The 21,683-nt window shown below is 36.9% G+C and overlaps 1 protein-coding gene across 2 annotated transcripts in view; it reads left to right on the top strand.

Annotated features, from left to right (window-relative positions):
- The first annotated feature begins 95 nt into the window (after positions 1-95).
- LOC107713730 (dnaJ homolog subfamily C member 15-like) overlaps positions 96-21,683 on the top strand; it is a 26,485-nt gene continuing 4,897 nt past the window's right edge. The window contains exons 1-3 of one of the 2 annotated variants that reach the window (XM_016519333.1): positions 96-264; positions 8,915-8,991; positions 11,815-11,891. In XM_016519333.1, coding sequence (XP_016374819.1) covers positions 163-264; positions 8,915-8,991; positions 11,815-11,891 — 256 coding nt within the window. In that variant the 5' untranslated portion in view covers positions 96-162. Of the gene's footprint in view, positions 265-6,085; positions 6,176-8,914; positions 8,992-11,814; positions 11,892-21,683 lie in introns of those variants that run through there. The other variant, XR_001636926.1, reaches the window with a different exon arrangement.

Here is a 21,683-nt window from a genome sequence, read left to right as displayed (position 1 = left end):
ATATAATGCTTGGCAGTTACAGCTTGTTTTGGAAGTTTAGGGCACATGAAACTGGGGTCTGAGAAACGCGTTGCTCTGTTTTGGAATCGCGAGACCCCGCAGTAGCTCGAAGTTTGTCCCTCTGGTGCTTCCGTAGCTGTTTCTGTCATCAGCAGCCGCAGTATGGCGGGCTCCAGTGGTGTGATGGACGGGGACTTCATGAAACATGCCGAATATACACCGAAATCCAGCGGGCAGAAAGAGACAGATATTGACAAACGCCTTGTGACTAAATGTCGTGCTGGAGAGTCCGGAGCATTTACACTGTTTTATTTTGAACTGGCTCATCCAGTATTGACCTTGCTGCTCACATCTGAAACTCAAGCATTTATCTGCAGACTTTTACATTTATTTTATCAGAGAATATTATTGCCACCTACTGTAAATTGATGCATTAACAAAAATTGCCCAATGATGATTGACTATGTGTTGTGACATGGGAAATGATTATGAAGGGCTTATTAATCATTGTGACGCTTACAGTTCATTCTCACAGTTTTTTTCCCACAGTTTTTATACATTAGCCATTGATACTATATATATATATATATATATATATATATATATATACACACACAGTACTGCAAAAGTCTTAGGCCATTAGTATTTTCACCAAAAAATAAATAAATAATAATAAAAAAGGTTTTAAGCCAGTTATTTCTATCTTTTGCTGTAGTGTATCAGTAGGAAATATCAGTTTACATTCCCAAACATTCCTTTTGTCATTAATTGTAATAATCCAGAGTAGGGCTGTGTATCACCGGCAAAGTCACGATACGATATGTATCACGATACGATACGTATCACGATACAGAGGCCACAATACGATACAGGACTGCACAGAATTTCACCTCAGCAGAATTTAGTAAAACAGCTGTTTATTAAACACTGCATACTGATACTATAGTGCCATTTCTAACTATTGGCAGAGCAGGCAGCTGACCTCTGCATTATGAAGGGCCTCCATAACTGTACCACAGTACAATATAGGTAATGGCATATGTTTCATGTTTACATTGTGCACTTTTCGACTCAATTTTAAACGGTGCTCTCGTATTCAAATTAAGCGCGGTCCACTGCTGCACACGTGCCACAATATCGATACAGGGCCAGCCGTATCGATACTCGTATCGTCAAATCTCTGTGAGGATACATCGTCGAACACAGCACTAATCCAGTGAGAGATTTTTGTTGCGTCTTTATATATTTCCTACTGACACTTTATGGCCCACAAAAAGCTATAAGTACAAGCTGATTTAATAAGTATAGTCGTAAAATAAGATCCTTAACTAAAAATTAAGTTTGTCAATCCAATCTTGTTTGTCAAAGAAAGATTAAAATAGCTTTAAAAACGTATAAATTTAAAGGTTATATGCACCTTATGGATACAAATTGGTCTCTAAGGTGTTCTTGATGGTTTATATGGCATTCTGGGTCTTTGCTATGCATTTTAAGGTAGTAGCTGGGACATTCTGGGTGTTTTTATTAATTTTGGGGTATTTTCTGAGAAGATAGATAGATAGATAGATAGATAGAACATAGGTTAAATGGCTTGTGTGTTTACATCTGAACTATTTGAATCTTACATTTCCTGTGGAAGTCTAGTCTAGTTTTTACATTTTTAATGATCTGCTATGGGAAAACCTGATGTACCTTGTCTAACACTTAAAATCCTTCTCTACCAGTGCTTGGCTTGTGTTTATTAATGAGTATCATAGTGATGTGATGTTTGTGTGTGTGTGTGTTTCAGGGTGGCTGTCTGATGGCAGTGGGGTTGGGAGTGGCAGCAGCAGGGTTTGCAGGTGAGCACATCTGCTTTGAACCCCTGTGCATGCATCCGTTTGGAGATTTGTGTGTCATTAAACCACATGTTGCAGTCGCATGCAGAAGCTACATGCATTCATGTAACATGTGTGGTATGGCCTAGTGGTTAAAGCTCTGGGCTGAGAACCAATGGTTACCGGTCCAAACTGATGATTGATCACCATTGTGCTTTTGAGGTAGTGCTCAACCTCAGATTACTTCAGAGGAGACCGGATTGCTTGCATTTTCTTCCATGGGTTGCCTGTGATAAGTAATTTCAAGCTGCTGATAGCATTTAGTTGGTTTGCGCAATATTGTCATGTTAGAATTGTGAGTGTGATATTGCTTTTATACAGCAGTTCAATAAACAAGAAGTTAGTATTGAGTAACTTACATTTTAGATGCATTTTTGTCAGTTACGTTGTCTATTTTTGCTTTGCCAATGAAAATATTTCCAAATGAATTAGAAGTAGAACTAACTGTTGCGTGTCCGAGCAAAACACATTAGTGTTGTGTTATTCCTGAATGAATCAGTGTGTTGTAAATGACAGTCACTTGTTTGTTTGGATCCTGAATTAATCAGTTTGCTTGAATGAATAAGTGGAGGCAATGATTCATTGACTCACTTATAAAGACTTTGGATCTCATTCACTAAGCACATTAGGCGCAAATCTGTGTGTGAAATCTGCATTCAAAGGTTTTTATGAGCAAATCATTCACCTATAACTTTCATACTAAAATTTATTCTAAATTAAAAAAAAAAAAAAATGTAGAAAGAACTAAAACCACACACCAGAAAAAAAACACGTATACTGAGTGGCCTCATAATTATGTTAAGATGAAATTTTGTACATCAATATGTCATCATGTACAGTAAAAGAGTAAGAAAAGCTGTGTTATTAAGCCAGAGCTGCACAGTTAGGGTTAGGGCTGGCTAATGAGAGGTCTATAGTCTGGGTCTGTGCGTAAAAGGTGGATAGCATTGCTTGAGGATCTTGTGTCATGTGCTCTTTGGCAAGTGCGCAGCTTTAGTGTAATACGTTTGATGCAGAAAGTAATTAAAGGCTATAGAGGAAAGGATATTAAGCTCAGGCACATGGTCGCTCATGTTGAGTACTCTAAATTCTTTAACATTAGAACAAGCCAAGAACAAGGTTAAGAACAAATTTGTGAATTAGGAAGACATTCTTCATGAGAAGTGCAAATATGAAATAATCTACAAAATTATTAGTGAATGAGCCCCAGGCACTTTTTTTTCAGTGTGTTTGAACAAATCAGTTTAGTAAATGATTCAATGACACACTCAAAAACACTCATCAGTTATTTCAGTCCTAAATTAATTGGTGTGCTTGAACTGGGGCTGTCAGTTGCTTACAATGTTTAATCTAATTAATTACACAATAATCACACATCAAATTTGGCTCAGTAATTACCCACAAAAGATCATTTAAAGCCATTATTGTGTAACATGAGAAAAGCATGAAATAGATATTACAAAAAGTAGCATTAAAAATATGTTTTTTTCTTTCATTTTCTTTTTTTCCTGGGGGCGGGGGTGAACTAACCCTTTAAGTAGTTTTTTTATTAATATGTTTGTTTGTTTTTTCAGATTTTTTTTATTAATATGTAAATATGAAATTATTTTTTAATGAAATGATACTCTAAATAAGAAACTGCCAGTAGGTGGCAGTAAATGTCTTAATGAGTCATTCATTCATTCATTCATTCATTCATTTGATTTGTTCATTTATAATTTAGGAATGAAGTAAATGGTTCTCTTTATGAACGAGCCATTGAATCATTGGTTCACCCCATTCGTTCAAAACGCTGATTCATTCAGAAACTTTGTGTTGTTTGGAGATGCACAACGGTTCTGCTGTGCCTTTAATAGGTAATATTTGCCTTGGCAAATTGAGCAAAAACAGAAAATATTGTGTCTAAAATGTAATACGACCCAGATAACACACGTACGTCTGCAAGATGTCTGTTAAAGATCGCTTGATCTGGAAAGCATCTGCTGTGTACAAACATCTGATAGACGTCTTTAAGATGTCAGTTTTACATACATTCTAAATCATAAACCTCTTAAAGACGTTTTCTAAACGTCTATTAGACATCTGATCGGAAACGTCCTATAGACATATTGCAAATGAGCAAACACTCTAAAAATATGTCTTGCAGATGGAAATGCAGACGTCAAATAGACGTCTCCGTGATGTACGTGTGCTATCAGGGAATATTAAGTTGTTATTTAATGAACTGCTGTATAAAATCAATATCACATTTGAAACAACACTGGTATGATATTGCACTCTTTGCTTGTGTGGCATTGCTTAACTATGCCATACCATATAAATATTAAACAAAATCTCATACAGGGTCGTTTTGCTCCAATCTCTTGAATTTTAGAGGCATATAACTGCATTCTATAGGCTACATCACAGTTGTTTCCAGCATCATGTTCACCACCAATCATCTGCATAGGCAGAGATTGTCTTACTATTGGGAGCTGTGAGTGTCTGTATTACTTACCATTGGAAAAAGCGTAACGGCTAAATTGGATCACGTGAGGCACCTCAGCCAATCATACAATGACCTCTGGTCTCCTGATCGATCTGCACAGCGCCGCTTGAAACCGAACACACCTCATGAAATGTAAGATGACGTACGTGGGGCGGATGTGCTAACTGTGTAAAAAATTTTAACGTGTTATTTTATTCCATAACTAATTATTTAGATTAATGCATTAATAAAATGACAGCCCTAGCTTGAATGAATCAGTTGAGGGAATGATTCAAATACTCACTCATAAAGACAATCTCTTGTTTTGATCCTGAATGAATGAATGAGTGGGTGAATGAATCAGTGACAACTCCCTACCACTCATACACAGACTGACAGTCTGTCTAGAAAGTGCAAACACAAACGAGTAAAGTGATATCAACGGCGAAAAATCCCAGTGCTGTTGAACTAGATATCAGCACTCTTGGAACGTCGTGTTGGCGAAGTGTTCGTGTTTGCGTTCTGGCTCAGAGTATGTTTCTAGGCAGGATGTTTGTAAGCTAAAATCTCACATGTTGCGGTTCACAGTGGGATAGAGTAGCCATTGTATAATGTAATAAAAGTTTTTTCCTCCTTTGTCTTCTTAAAATATTTAGCTAAACTTTCCGTATGTTAAAGCTGCCCACAGATATTTATGATGTGATTCTAAAGAAAGCACTCAAGATGATGGCGATGTTGATGAGGGTGATGGTTAAGCCGCTCTTACGGTGAGTGTTTGTTGAAGCCCCCAGATGAAGCTCAGTCTGGTTAATGAGGTCAACGTGGCCTCTAGCATTAAAGGAATCAAAGCGACTTTAAACGGCCGCATGTGGCCAAATAATTTAAGTGACTTTGTCATCAGCCCGTTTACATTTGATTATTTTCTGGCAGGTGTCTCTCCTGTCCTCCCTACTGCTGCGTGGTAGTTATTCATTGTTAGTTGCCAAGTTTTCCACCCATAGCTGTGTGAGGTCAGGATGGAATAGCACTTGTGGTCGCTTTGAGGAAGGGGGCTAATTCCCATTTCAGTACATCGAGGGGGCAGCGCTCCTGCCAAAAGCTGAGGCGGTGTGTGGTCTGCTCAGCTCAGCTCAGAGGCAGGGCTTTGGGTTACAGTGGAGGGAGCCTCAAGTGCTATTTTGCTGAAAAGCAAAATAACGTTTTCCTCTAACAATATACTTCCCAGAGTTTGATGAAATGAAAATCCAAAAATGTTCCCATAATGAATTATTTTAACGATTTTCTGTGTTTTTCACCTAAAGTTTGGTTGGGTTAAATGAGCCGCTCGACAGCCTTTCACAGCTGCTTTATTGAATGCTGGATGTTCGAAGGCATTATATGTTCATTTAATTGAGTGCTGACTTGCAGTGTGTTGCTTCTCAGTCGTACCACAACCACTAGCAGTTCACAGCACCCTGACCAAATAAATACCAAGGGAAGTTGAAAGGCGACCTCACCTTTAACACATATTGAATAAGACTAAAATGTGGTTTTGACCTTGGTTTCACCCTTAAACCAACTTTGTTAATCCTGGAAATTAACTCTGTAAATGGTTTGCTATCAAGTGGCACACTTTTCAACCTTTTTTTCCCTTAATTACATTTGCTTTTAGGTTGATATGCATTCCACTGATGTGTCACGGAAACACCTGCCTCACCAGCCGAATTCCTCGCCATCAATCTCGGGCGGAGGTGGGGGTACCTCGTGTTCGGGGACTCAGCTTCTTGCTGGTCCGCCGGAGGCGGATGTTACGGAATTGATTACGGAAGCTACTAAGAAGTTACCCACTGCGGTAAGTGTCAGAAACAAACAAACCATTTTTAACATACACCCTGAAAAAAAAAAAAAAAGGTACAAAAGCTAAAAGGTACATCTTTGTAGCTTATTTACCAATAAATGGTTTATATAGGTTCCTTAATTGTACATATTAGTACTTTATCCCCCGGTTTTACAGACCAGGCTTAAGCCTCGTCCCAGACCAAAATATCTGAGCTGTTTTAACTCAAAGAAACTTGCACTTAACATATTTTATATCAGTGCCATTGTTTTGTCTCAAGATGCACACCAGTAATGTTTTTTTCTAAGGAATGTTTATAAAAGATACTTAAAAGTCCTAATTGAACCATGGGCTAAACCTGGCTTAGTCTAAGCTCTGACTGTGAAACCAGGCCTATAAGTACATATTAGTACCTAAAGTGTACTACATACGACTGTACATAAGCACCGGAGTCTTTAGTTTAGGAGAAATATTTAAGCATGGTGTGTGATGTTGTTGAGATCTTGTCTGAAACTTTAGAGGAGACAAATGTGAGACCACCAGTGTCTCTAAGGAGAAAGATCTAAGCACAGTGTGTGATGTTTTTGAGATCTCTTCTAAAGCTTTAAAAGAAACAAATGTGAGAGATCCAGGGTCTGTTGTTAAGGAGAAAAATATGAGCAAGTGTGTGAAGATGATGAGATCTCTTCTAAAACTTTAAAAGAGACCATTGTAAGAATGTTAGAGTTTTTGTCTCAGGAGACAAGTGTGAGAAGAAGGAGACTCAAGCAAAAGTCTCCATGTGATGTTAAACGTGATGAAACATCTGAAATGCTGTTGATAGAAAAATGAGAGATATATGAGAATCACAATTAAGTCTCCTGAGCTTAGGAAGAGCAAACTCTGAGCAATTTTTTTCCTCTTGGATTGCTCTCTAACACCCTATGAATCAGTAATCCCATTGAGAAAAGTTCCAGCATAACTTTAGTTTTTTAAACAGATTCTGTTTCAGAAAGCAATGATTTGTGGGAATGAAATTTGGATTTTTCCATGTTCATCTCCACATCTCGAGGCGCTTGTTTGCGTGCGGTGTTGGCATGTTAAACCTCTTGCTGTAGGGCGTTGGACTGATTCATCACATCTTACTGGCCATTGCTGTAGTTCACGCTGTGCTTCTGGTTTTTGATGGAGTTTGTAATGCTGATTTGTCCAGGTTCTTCTTAATCTCCAGGGTTGTGTGGTCGGGGCTGGTTCCCAGCGCTTTGAATCAACCTGTCCACCTGTGTGCACTCTTAAACTTCTCAAATCTCAGCGGCTTTCTCCTAAACCGGGATTGCGACGGAGCACACTTGTAATAGATCATTATTAGAGTTATTAATCCAGTGATTTCATCATTCTGTGAATCACATAATGGATGAGTGTGATTAAGTGTCATGTTGTGGGCTGAGATTGGACTGAACATTCTGGCCTCTCTCACACTCTGAACATACACGTGTTTTTACTCAATCATGAACTCTGACCAAAGTGGATGAAGGAGCCACAGACAGATGTTATTCTGTTATGAAATTTTAATTAAAGGGATAGTGCAGCAAAAAAAACTATGATAATTCTGTTGTTGTTTATTAGCCCTCACGCAGGTGTGCAAAGCTGACCTCATACGTCATTCCCCCGGAACTGCTTCCGTGTACAACAGTGAGCGCAAGCTAGATTCAAGTGATTATTACGTTTTGAATATGGATATTTTTCTTACAAAAACGCATCGATTCGCTACAGAAGGCCTTTGTTCACCCCCCGGAGCCGTGTGAGACACTTTTTTTTATGGATGGGCGATTTTTATTTAAGTTCTTTTGGACTGAAGTAATGCAACACCCGCTGAGTGGCATTAAACAGCTTGAAAGTTAAATTTTTAATATAACCCCGACTGGATTCGTCTGAAAGAAGAAAGTCATATACACCTAGGATGCCTCGGGGGTGAGTAAAACGCAGCCTAATTTTCATTTTTGGGTGAACTAACCCTTTAAAGTCTTAATTTAGCCCTCAGTATTTTTGTAGTTTCTAATCACATATCAAAGCATCCTTTTAAAGTTTAAAACTAACCTACACATTTACATTTAGAGAACGTACTGATGCATTGTGTTACCTTCATAAAACTTGCAGATCCCCCCCCCAACAAAAAAATTAAAACCAAAAAATGTTAGAAATGTGAAGCTTACATTTTTATTACAGTAAAATAAAATCCTTTTCAGCTGCAGTCACTTTTCTGGGTAAATGAACTTCTGATTACAGATTACCAGCGTAATGTCTGTGCTTTACAGATACTTACATCATTTCTCATTGTGTGTATCATGATCAGTGTTGGGGAAAGTTACTTTTATAATATTGCATTACTCCCTAAAAAGTAACTAATTGCATTACTTAGTAACTTTTTATGGAAAGTAATATGTTACTTTAGTAGTTACTTGAAAAAAGTAATCTGATTACGTAACTCGTGTTACTTGCAGTGTGTTACTGTTACCCAAACACTGATCGTGACAACCCAATTGAAACTTTACAAGTGATTCTATGATCCTAGTTTCATGGACGTAAGATTGAAGTCTTGTGACACTTTGAGAAGAGTGTGTATGTTAAGGTTTACTGCCTGACCCTGTGTATTTCCATTCTAACTGTTTAAAACTGAAAAAGGCGCCATTTGTTTTCCTGGCAACATATATGCAGTTGATAGAGCTTAACTTTGAATTTGGATCATTGTTTTCAACATTTTCTCTTCTTTCCTAGTCATTTTCTGCATATTACAAAGGAGGATTTGAGCAGAAGATGACCAGACGGGAAGCCAGCTTTATTCTTGGGATCAGGTAATTATGGGCTAAACAAAGCCCTAAATCACTGCAATTCCTCTTACTGAATTCTCTCATTATGAGTTGTCATGGAAGAAAACAAAGGTGTTTTACAGTATATACACACACTGCATCACTGCACTTCCCAGAAGAGCATGCGGTTAAGTCTGGGGGCAATTCTTTTGGTTTGAAGTCGGTCGTCATCTCCTGTCGTCACGGCTTTGATCCTTTCGTCTAATGGGAAAAAGTCTCAGCTGTGTCTCTAACTTTGTAATCTGCTTTTTGGTGGACCCCCCTCCTCCTCCTAGGAGGCTATATTTCTCAAAAAATTCTGAGTGTTTGCGTCATTGCCGTGTGCCTCAATTCTTTGTGTTGTCAATCAAACTGGACTAATTTTTTCATAAAACTGAACCAGACTGTAACCAATATTTCTTGGATGTGATCAGTATGAACTCGGTCAACCGCATTCACGCTCATAAAACGGTACTGATTCGGGTTTATAGTTTTTATTATTCTCTTCTCATCTGTCTTGAGCTTTACTTTGGTGTCTGTCACTCACAGCTGAAATAACTGGCCTCAGTAATGTTACTGTTTGCTTTGATATACTTTGATCTTTCTACACCCATGGTAAATTTGGCTAATTTGTACAGTTATTTGTGTTCTGTAAAGGGATATTTCATCTAAAAATTAACTTTTTTATCATTTTTTAAAATAAATTAATACTTTTAGTGAGCAAGGATGCAATAAATTGATCAAAAGTGTCAGTAAATACATTTATACTGTTACAATACAACAGATTTATATTTCAAATAAACATTTTTTTAAACTTTCTGTTCTGTTCATCAAAGAATCCTGAAAATACAATAATATTAAGAATATAATAATAATAATAATAAGAAGAAATGTTTCTTGAGCAGCAAATCAGCATATTAGAATGATTTCTGAAGGATCATGTGACACTGAAGACTGGAGTAATTATGCAGAAAATTCAGCTTTTCATCACAGAAATAAATTAAATTTGAAAATATATTCAAATAGAAAACAACTACTTTAGAGTGTAATAATATTTAGCTGTTTTTACTGTATTTTAGATCAAATCAGCCTCTTCTTACACTATTTATTTATTTATTTTGCAGTCATGTTTGTGTTTTCTTTGATCATCCTTATATTCATTGCTGATTTTAAATGCATTTGAGCACACAGTTTAGTCTCCCGAATGCCACACATATCTGGTGGAGATGCTGACTCTTCCGACAAATGCAGTTTAGTCTGACGGATTCGTCATCACATTCTGGAATCATCCGCGCCGCACAGTGTTTTAATTAGTTTCTCAGGCCCCTCTCAGACACCCACTCCCGCATATGATTTGAGACTTTAGAGGAGGGTTTGTAGGACTGAACGCTTGTGTGCAAGCATTAATGTATCTTTTAATCATCACTTCTGGCTATTCAGCTATGACTCAGATCTAAACCCTGACAGCTGTTGGCTGGAAAGAAATTTATTTATCTTTTCGGTAAGGATGCCTAAAACCACCTGTCCTCAGACCATAACTCAATGCTTCATTTTTAATCAAATTAATCAATACACACATTTGAATGTGCATCCTTAAAGGAAACGCTACTATATCCTGACTGAAGGAAGAGGTATATTATATGTATATTTTTTAAAAGTAATTATGCTTATATTTAGTCTCCCGAATGCCACACATATCTGGTGGAGATGCTGACTCTTCCGACAAATGCAGTTTAGTCTGACGGATTCGTCATCACATTCTGGAATCATCCGCGCCGCACAGTGTTTTAATTAGTTTCTCAGGCCCCTCTCAGACACCCACTCCCGCATATGATTTGAGACTTTAGAGGAGGGTTTGTAGGACTGAACGCTTGTGTGCAAGCATTAATGTATCTTTTAATCATCACTTCTGGCTATTCAGCTATGACTCAGATCTAAACCCTGACAGCTGTTGGCTGGAAAGAAATTTATTTATCTTTTCGGTAAGGATGCCTAAAACCACCTGTCCTCAGACCATAACTCAATGCTTCATTTTTAATCAAATTAATCAATACACACATTTGAATGTGCATCCTTAAAGGAAACACTACTATATCCTGACTGAAGGAAGAGGTATATTATATGTATATTTTTAAAAAGTAATTATGCTTATATATGTCAAACAAATTGTAAAGATGTTTGGGGATTTTTAGGTAATTTCTCTCATTTTAAGTAATTCTTAATGAATATATACTATTAGTATCCAGCACCACCAGAAAAACAAAAGCTTTCAGTGGATATCTTTAAAACTTTTAAATAATAAGTTAATCATTTTTAAATAAAAAGTTGTTTTATTATTTTAAATATTTCTTTAACTATTTAATTATTTATTTTTAAAATAGGAAAATAAATTGACGTTTAAAAAAGTTTAATGTTTTAAAATGTAGTTAAAGCAATCAAATTGTAAATTAATAAAACATTTAAAGATGTATATTTGCATAAAAAAAGCATTTGCCATTTGCTTTGTCCATTTGCTGTTTTTGTTGTTTTGTCAAATGCTTTTCTTTATCCATTTGTCAAAAGAGTTAAAAAATGTCCTTAAGCATATGCGAATACTTTTTTTTTCCAGTTCTGTTGTCTGTTTTGCCCACTAAATTGGGGATTTTCAGGGGATGTACAGATTGAGTATTTCCAGTTGATGTGTGCAGTGATGGAGACAGACCACACATGTTGATGACTAGTGCAAAAAAATCAGTCTGGAGGCCTGTAATTAGATTCATACAGCAGTTCACACTGTGTCCACTAGATGGTGGTGTGCTTCTTTTCTAAATGTTCTGTTTGCTTGTTTTGTGCAGTCCCGACCAGCACTAAGGCAAAGGTACTGGAAGCCCACAGAAGGATCATGGTACTAAATCATCCAGATAAAGGTCAGTAGTTAAGGCTGTCATGTTGGATGGCTGTGTGTTGATCAATAATTCTCTGACTCAGCTCTATACATGCAGCCGTAGCTCAGTGTATTTTCTGAGCAGAGTCGGGTGTTGATTACATTATTGATTTGGACAGCATTTGTCATTTGTCATAACACACTCTTTAAAGAGGGCTCACATCCCTGAAATGCTGACTTGCTGTAATATAAGCCATAAATGAGAACCACACAAAGCAGGACATAATCAAGTGAACCATCACTTCAACCAGTACTGTAGATTCAAGATGCTTGATGTAAGAATTAAAATAAGGTCAAATATACTGTGAATAAGGCATGTTTTCAATGATGTCCTTCACTAAAGGAAGAATGATCTTGCATTATTTGCATATTCGCCAATAATAACAATATATAGTAATAAACAGCAACATTTACCTACAAATATTTGAAAACATTTAAAAATGCCATGCAGAATGTATTAATCATTAAATTTTAATCGGTTCAAATCCATTTTTAAATGTATTGAGCTAATAGTTTTAAATTATTCATGGTAATAAATTACTCTTACCAACAACACTAATATAATTTTTGCAAATGGAGTTTAAATCAGAGACTATTAATACATCTTAATGCAAGTCATGAGATGAGAAAGTAAAACTAACATAATGTTTAAATAAATAAAAAAAATACATTTTTTTTTATTTAACTGTTGATTTTATCCAAAGTGACTTAAAATGAGGAATACAAGAAGTGATCAGTGCAATATTTGCATACTACTGTTCAAATGTTGGGGGGTCTGTTTTTTTTTTTTTTATACTTTTAATCAGAAAAGGCACATTAAATTTAATCATAAGTGGCAAAATAACTCTTACACCAAAAAAAGGTATTTCAAATAAATGCTGTTCGTTTGAACTTTATATTCATCAGATAATACTTAAAAAAGTGTGATGGTATCCAAAAACATATTAAGCAGCACATCTTATTTTATTAAAAATAAAAGATTCTTGAGCAACAATTCAGCATACTATAATGATTTCTGAAGGATCATGTGACACTGAAGACCGGAGTAATGATGATGAAAATCCAGCTTTGCATCACAGGAATAAATTAAATTTCTAAAATATATTCAAATAGAAAACAGTTATTTTAAATTGCAATAATATTTCACAATATTACTGTTTTTACTGCATTTTTTGATCAAATAAATGCAGAGCCTAAGAGACTTCTTTCCAAAAAAATTCTTACCAACCTGGAGAAAATGCACCAGGTACAAATGTATTTAGATCTGATAAGGATTTGTTCACACTGATCTGTACGACACAGGTTATAAATCACTGTCTAGCGACTTGCTTTTTTTTGCCGTGGTCTTTTTAAGTGCAGGGTTTCACCTAAAGAACACTGTGAGCAGGAGTCTTATTTTTCCTTGGACACTGTACTCGTCCTGTTTTTCTGTTCAAGGTTAATGGCCTCACCTTGCCTTTCTCTGGTTTACTCTCTTTCAGGTGCGTTTCTCACAGCGCTCAGAGGTGCTGTTTATAGATATGTGTGTGTGTGTGTGTGTGTGTGTCAGGCCTTGTTTGCTCCTCTCGACCACTAATACTCTCAGTGAAATAAGCGATGGTCTCTGTGATTCTATCTGTAGTGGAGCGATAAGGCCTGTGACTGCAGGGAGGACGTCCTGCAGAGAGAGTGTGCCAGATTTGTCCCATCCTCCAGCTCTGCTGAGAAATCCTTTATTACAGTGCCGTTAATAATGGTGTGCAAGCGCCCATCCCATTTGATACACTAGTGGAAGGGCTGATGTATGAAAGACCCCATGAAATGGCTTGATGAATGCAGTTTGCTTTCCTTTTGCTTTCCTGATGTATTTCCTATTGAAACAGATTGGGATAGGATATACTGAAAGACTCATCCTTTTTTATATGGTCAATAGGCTTAAGGTGCGGTCACATTTACCACTGTTTGGCGAATTTTCACAGATGAAATCCTGTCATTTCAGTAGAAATCCTGACAATTGGGAATTTCACATGAAGGCAAAAGATTTCCCCATGCATATATCGAAACTGGTTCAGCGGTGAGTCTTTCAAAAAGCTGCTATGTTTGAAAGTGACTTCTGTGTCAGCTGTGCTGCACACAACACTGGCCTGTCATGATTATTGATTAATCGTCTGATTATGGTTATCCCGTCTAATTATTTGCAATAAGTGTGCAGTTTAAAGTTCACATTTTGCCACCCAAATGAGAAAATTCAGAAAATCTAAATGCATGATACTGTGTCTCTTTTTCTAGTACACAAAGATAGTCAAAAGATCTTCCTTCGTACGAAATGAGGGTTCGTGGGTTTAATAAGACTGCATAATATTATGTGATATGATATTATACAATGATTTTACTTTTATTTGATCCGGTTCAAATTTTTTATTTTGTTAATATTTTTTCTGTACAAAGACGAACATAAATAGTGATGAAAGCCAAAATATTAAATGTCACAGATGTATATTTACTGAGTAATCCACTACTATTTTATGACAGTTCATCCTCAGCACAAAATTTATGATCACGACAGGCACATATGTCGCTACACAATTGACAATAGACGATGGACCTTTTTTGCCCCATGACATTTAGCTGAAATATTGCTAATGCTTGATATCTCTTACCCAACACTCCTATAAGGAAACGAAATGGCAAAGCAGGCATTAAATATCACAGGTGTTTGATTGTCAACAAAGACATCTCTTAGCAACCGAACTGTGGAGGGTGAGGATGCTGTGCGACACTAGCATCTGTTCTGCAGGAGTGCCATTATCAACAGAGAGGATTGTTTATGATTTAATGTAGCAGTTTATTTACTGTACATCTGACTGAGCGCCAACATGTGAGTGTAACAATGCAGGTGTTCAGTAACGACCGTGAACCTGCATCTCAAATTTTCTTCACGGGTTTCCAAGTTGAATGTTCAAGTGGTGTCAAGTTGTTCTGTTTTAGTGCATTCTGGTTTTCTGAGTTATACGTCCATCTGCAGAGCCGCTGAGTGAATGTGTTATACTCTTCTTCCTTGGATTTGTTGGATTCTGATTCGTAAGATGTTGTCAGTCAAAGCCTTTGAATGATTGGTTTCTGAGGAACTCAATGGTTGTGTCCAAAATCACAAACTCTCTAAATAGAGAGTAAATACTTCACGACCGTTAAAAACTTGTGTTGTATGTAGTATATGGGTAGTATGAATGCAATCTGTACTATATACATCATCTTGTCACTGTCACGTGACCCTACCAGTGTCAGTTAGTTTTGTTTCACAAATCCACTCCTGTGGCCTCATGGGATAGTAAAGTGTCCATCAGATGCGCACTTCACAATCTCGCCAGAACTGTTGTTTGCCTACTACAGTGTTACTCATTGCGCGGCTCGCCAAGCTTTAATGTGTGGCTCGCATGGCAGATGGCAGTAAATAATGCGATGATATGATCAATACAGATATTTAATAAAAACATTAAAAACAAGCACGGCTAAAACTAAACCATTAAAAAAACTCACACCGTGTCTACACTGGACGCAAGCGTCGTGGTGCGACGCGACAAAAGACAATAGAACCCATTTTAATTATGGCCCTATGGTTTCTGCGATGCGGAAAACGCGGACAGAATTGCGGAATCCAGTCATAAAAACAGAATTTACTGTATAACGCGGAATGTCACGGAATTTGTAAGCTGCAAAAATAACATTTAAATATGAATCCTGCATGTCTCTTTATGAATGAATGGCACAGACGCGTGGTTTCATTTACTACACACATACTGAAGTGTGCAGTGTTTTCAGCGTCTGCTGTCTCGCTAAATGAGAACATAAATACATGAAAAACAGTCAGTGTCTACTCTATTATAAATCATTTATATTTAAAAAATACCCAAAACAGCGGAATTACAAGATGGAAATATAGACTAGAAAGATATTTAAACTTGCTCTGCCCTTACGTCCATGACATTGACTCACTGCGGAGTTGTTTTGCCAATCTCTCCAGCTCTTAACGCCGAATGTGCTCTTATGGTTTGATACATGATGGGCTAATGTAGAAGCAAATAAATGTAAATAAATAACTTTAAAAAATAACTTTAAATAACTTTTAAAAAATAAAGCCCTTTGTATTGCATTGCATATTGTATGTTCAGGGACGACAGATTGAGAAGCAGACATGCTATTTATGACTGGATGTAACTTTTCATACTTTGCAGTAAAAGTGGCTCTCCTATTAACTTTGTCCTATAAGTGCGGCTCTCGTGAAAAAAATAGTGAAGATCACTGGCCTACTATATAGTAGGGAAGTATGTGATTTCGGATGCAGCCAATGACTGGTGAGGTATCAATATGGGCCCTTTACATACACAGGCCTCCTAATGTCTCACCTTGACATCACACACAATTCAAGTCAGAAAAGACTCTGTGACCCAGATGAGATTGACTGGTTTTTCTATATTTCTGTGTTCACCTTGCATGCAGGCCTCTGTGAGTTTAAGCCCCTACGGCAAGGTTTCACATTGACATCGAGATCGACGTTATTCGCTCCGGTATCCGCTCTTTTGGCTGTAATGAGATGATTAACTTTGAGTGGTCAGAGTAATGGTATGGAATGATTGTTGAATTGCCTTTCATTAGTTTGCTTGCTATGAGCAAATGGGGACATTGAGGAACCATCATACATGCCTTAACTCATCTAACAGAAACTGAATAAAAGCAGAACAAAAAATAAAAAGAAATTGATAGAGCCCCCCCATCTGTCATGTTACTTGTGTGGTTTGTTGTGTCATGGGCTGAATTGTACAAAGCAAAATTAAAAATATATATATATATATATATGTGTGTGTGTGTACAGGTTTATATATCCTGGTGGGGACTTAAACCTGAATACACACAGACTCATGGGTACTCGTGTCAGGGGGGGGACCTAAATTATGGTCCCCACGGGTACAAAAGCTTATAAATCATACAGAATGAAGTTTTTTGAAAATCTAATAATGCACAAAGTTTCCTGTGCGTGGTAGGTTTAGGTGTAGGGTTGGTGTAGGGCAATAGAATATACTGTAAAAAAGTACAGTAAAAAAAGGTCTGTACAGTAAAAAAACCATTACGCCTATGGAGAGTCCCCACAAGGATAGCTGACCAGACATGTGTGTGTGTGTGTGTGTGTGTGTGTAACACTTTACAATAAGGTTCCATTAGTTAATGCTAGTTAATGTATTAACTAAAATGAACAAACGATGAACAATACATTTATTACAGTGTTTGTTAATCTGATAATGTTAGTTAATGAAAACACAGTTGTTCACTGTTAGTTCATGTTAACAAGCACAACTTTTGATTTTAAAAATGCATTAGTGCTATAGAAGTATTGTTCACGCTTAGTTCATGTTAACTAAAGTAGTTAACTAATGAACCTTATTGTAAAGTGTTACCTATATATACACACACATATAGTGACAAACGAGTTGTCAAGAGTAAAAATCTAGTTACAAATAATCAAAAAGGCAAGTTTTTCAGTGTTTTCCAGAAAAAAAAAAGAAGAATTAACAAATTATACACATGAACATTTATATGCACCAATACAACAACTGTAATAAACAGCAATGTTTACTTACAAATATTTGGACACTGTAAAACAGATATTTTTTGAAGTTGTAAATAGGTTTGTCTCGATAATAACTTTTTGTTGTGCGATATATTGCCCCAGAAATAAATGCGATAAAGATATTATTGTCAGTTTAAGACCATTTTATGCCACTGAATATATAATCATAATATAACAGCATAATAATGCAAGAAGGCACACTTTCAAATGACAACAAACTTTTATTTCTTAAGAATATTTAGATCATGGAAATTAAGTCAAAATATTAGATACCTTAAAAAACTTGAATAAATAGTAAATAAACATTTTCTAACAAAAAGTGCAAAGTAACAAGTAGAAAAAAGAAAAATGCACAAAGAACTTGTTTGGAGATTTTTCCATCTACAGATTTTTCCCGGACCTTTTTTCTCTGTAAATTAAGGGTGCACTGTATTGCTGAAAAACACAATCCCTACTTAGCAGTCAGATGTCCGTATGCACAAAGGCACAGATCCCTAAACAAGACCATATCTGCAGATTAAACTTTGTTTGTAGAAGCATTTTTTAAATTTGAACTAGCACCAACTACACCACGTTATTTACGAGAAGCTGCAAAAAACACAGGCGCAAGTGGAATGTACAAAACATGGTGACATTAATTTTTATGTAAATATAATGGGCGATATATTGCACGACCAAAAATTGAGGTCATGTACATATATTGTGCGATTAGTCGATAGTTGTGCGACAGACCTAGTTGTAAACAAAGATTATTTGAGTATGTTTCACAAGATAACATTATTCCAGTCTTTCTACTTCAGAATTTCGTGTTTAATTCAACGTGTTACTTGCCATTCCTTTATTTATTTACTACCAATTTCTGAGTAAAAAAGTAAATCATACGTAATTTTTTTTTTTTCTCAGTGTACTGAAAAATTGTAATATGGAAAATTCAATGCCAGGACAAAAAATCACTGAAAAATAAATTTTTGTGATGATGCAAACAAACTGTTGAATCATAGTTTTGATGATTCAGTTAATTGATTGGAATAGACACTGATTTGATTCATTGAAATTAATCAAACTTTTGCTAAGTCACTAAGAAGAATTGCAAGATTTCTTTCGTGTGAAATAAGTCCATTGACAGTGTCTATAGGAAATATCCTGGGCAAAATTATATTGGCAGAAAAACAAATGTGTAATTAAGTGCATCACTGCAGGCTGTGTTGAGCGTGCGGCTCCACTTCCTCTCTGACACACAGACAGATTAGCAGCCTGCTCAGGCCCTGCTCCCTGCTACCTGTTCACTCTCCTGTGTGTTTGCCAATTTGTTATTGTTGCTTATCATGATAGTCTTGTGCAAGCGGGCAGGTGGAGTCTGTGTGTGTGTGTGTGTGTGTGTGAGAGAGAGAGAGAGAGAGAGAGAGAGAGAGAGAGAACACTCAATGGATGCTTTCAGGATCCTGGAGAGGGGTGCAGCTTTGTGTAAATCCTAGTGTAAATCCTAGAAGTCCTTCAGCCATAGCAAGGTCATTATTGCCACAGTGCTATTTCTTGATTCTCACAAAAACATGTCCAGGTCACATGGACCCAGTGTCCCCATTTTTGTATTTTGAAATACAACTATGAAATAGACATGCTTTAAAATTTCATTAAAGTATAAAAATAATATAATAGTTTTTGTCTAATTTATGTATTTTTATGTGATTTTTTTCCCCTCTGAATTTGGTGATTTTTTTTATTTTTTATTTTAATACTTTATTTCTTGGTTATTTTTTATTTATTGTGCTCCATGTGATCTGGGCATGTTTTGGTGCGATTCAGGCAACAGCACTGTGACACTGACCTTTCTCTGGCTGATTCTCGGTCTCATGGGAAATACACAAAGTTGTCATTTCTTTCACTTATGCTTTCTCTCCTCACCATTTTGTTCCTCACACAGCTTAACAAGAGAGCTTTAAAATGGTTAAACCAGTATATCAGGGGTCATTGATATTTTCCAATTTAAGAACATTAGTCTGTCATGTTAAGACAGGCCAGTGTCTGACACCCCATGAAGGGCTGATCATTATTATTATTATTATTTTGGCTATCAGTCATTCAGCATTAACTCTCCGATTCATGGCTGACCCCATGTGACCTTGGCTTCATGAACCACTGTACAACCGTCAATTAGCAATTTAAGCTGTCAAAATTGACCAAATGTCAAGAATTTATCATTATTTTTATAAAACAACATTTAACTTGCAAATAAGCTCAACTACAGCAAATCTGGATTGTTTACAATTATGGTGAATGTACATGGCTCAGTAGAAACAATATTCAAACATTAAAACTCACTTCAAGGTTGATCAAACATCTCACTTATCTTATTTCATCAATTAAAGTGTTTAAAGGGGAAATAGTGTCCAAAATAAACGGGTTCTGGTGTCCTCGTTGTGCTGGGGAAATTGTGAAGGAAGGGCAGTGTTCAGAAAGCAGGGGTTCAGGTAGGGGGCGGAGTCTGGCGGCCCGCACGTGCTCATCTTCTCTGGCCCGCGGTGCTTGAGGGGAATAACGGCCCGGCATTCTGGCCCGTCGACCGCGTCACGGGTGCGGTTCCATTCCGGACAGCAGGTCCAGCAGCTCGCGTCTCTGGCTGCATGGGAGTCCCTCTACGCTCCCCTCCTGAACCCACGAGGACACCACCGTGCACAGGGCGAAGAGACCGGTCTCTCGAGGAGAGGCGCGTTCGGCTTTTAACAGCGGCGGTGACGAGGCTCTATTCACTTCACGCCGCCAGACCTGGCTGTTTTTGCGCCCCTCCTCCCTCACACACCCACTGTCGGGAGCCTGGTGAAGGGCGGCGATTAAGGGACGGGGTGATACATATATACATACAGTGGATATAGAAAAGAATCACCCCCTTTAAAAGAATCACATTTTGTTGCTTTGCAGCCTGAAATGAAGATGGACACAGTTTTTGTTTTATCCAGCTGTATTTACTCGGTGCAACTTATAACATCCAAGTGAAAGATAAAACACCAACATGTCAGAAAAAACTAAAACAATCACTGAGATGGAAAAAGGATCACCCACTTGTGTCAGTATTTTGTTGAACCACCTTTAGCTTTAATTACAGTCTGTTGGGATTTGTCTCCGTCTCTACTAACGTTGCACATCTAGACTTTGCAATATTTGCCCACTCTTCTTTGCAGAACTGCTCAAGATCAGTTCAATTTGATGGTGAGCGTTTGTGGACTGCAGTTTTCAAGTCATTCCACAGATTTTCAATGGGGTTTAAGTCTGGGCTCTGACGTGGCCATTCACCTTCTTCTCCTTCAATCACTGTGTGTCAGGTTTGCTGTGTGTTTTGGGTCATTGTCATGTTGGAAGGTAAACCTTCTTCCCATTGTCAACATTGGGCTTATGGCTTGATGAACGGTTGGGTTTTAATATTCATATTGAAAATCTTAAAAAAAAAAAAATCTCAGACCTAAATTGGGTTTTCTTTTTCGTATTAAGAAGTGCTTTCCTTTTTAAGCAAAAAAATTATTATCCAAAGTTGTTTCCTTTCAGTGTTGGACTATGATGATGTGGTTTATATGCATGCAAACTTGTCCTTACTAAGGAAGATGGATAGTATATATCATGCTGCAATACGATTTGTGACAAATACATCTTCACGTTCCCATCACTGTACTTTGTATAAAATAGTTGGTTGGTCATCCTTGTACCAAAGGAGAAAAATGCATATGTTATTATTTACTGCCAAGGCATTATTAGGTAAACTGCCAACTTATATTTGTAATCTTTTATCATATTATACTTGTAATTATAGCACTAGAAACTCTTACAAATTACATTTGACTGTTCCTAGAGTACGCTCTGAATTTGGCAAAACTGCCTTTTCCTCCTATGGTCCTAGGCTATGGAATGAAATGCAGAGTGTTATGATGTTAGAAACAATTCCATCTCTAAATATTTTTAGAAATCTTTTGGAGTTCTACCTGGAAGAAACTTGTGAATGTTTTATGTAATTTTTAATATGATGTTGGATGATATATATTTTTTATTATTATTATTTGTTTTGTTTTATGTGTGTCTAATCTGTATGTGAAACTTTCTGTGCTGCCATTTTGGCCAGGACTCCCTGGTAGAAGAGATTTATATCTCAATGGGATAATTCCTGGTAAAATAAAGGATAATAAATAA

The sequence above is a fragment of the Sinocyclocheilus rhinocerous genome, unplaced genomic scaffold, assembly GCF_001515625.1.
Source record: "Sinocyclocheilus rhinocerous isolate Xijiao unplaced genomic scaffold, SAMN03320098_v1.1 scaffold2584, whole genome shotgun sequence".
In the NCBI taxonomy this organism is placed as follows: Eukaryota; Metazoa; Chordata; class Actinopteri; order Cypriniformes; family Cyprinidae; genus Sinocyclocheilus; species Sinocyclocheilus rhinocerous.
The sequence above is the reverse complement of the archived record's forward strand: the minus strand, read 5'-3'. Positions and strand labels throughout refer to the sequence as shown.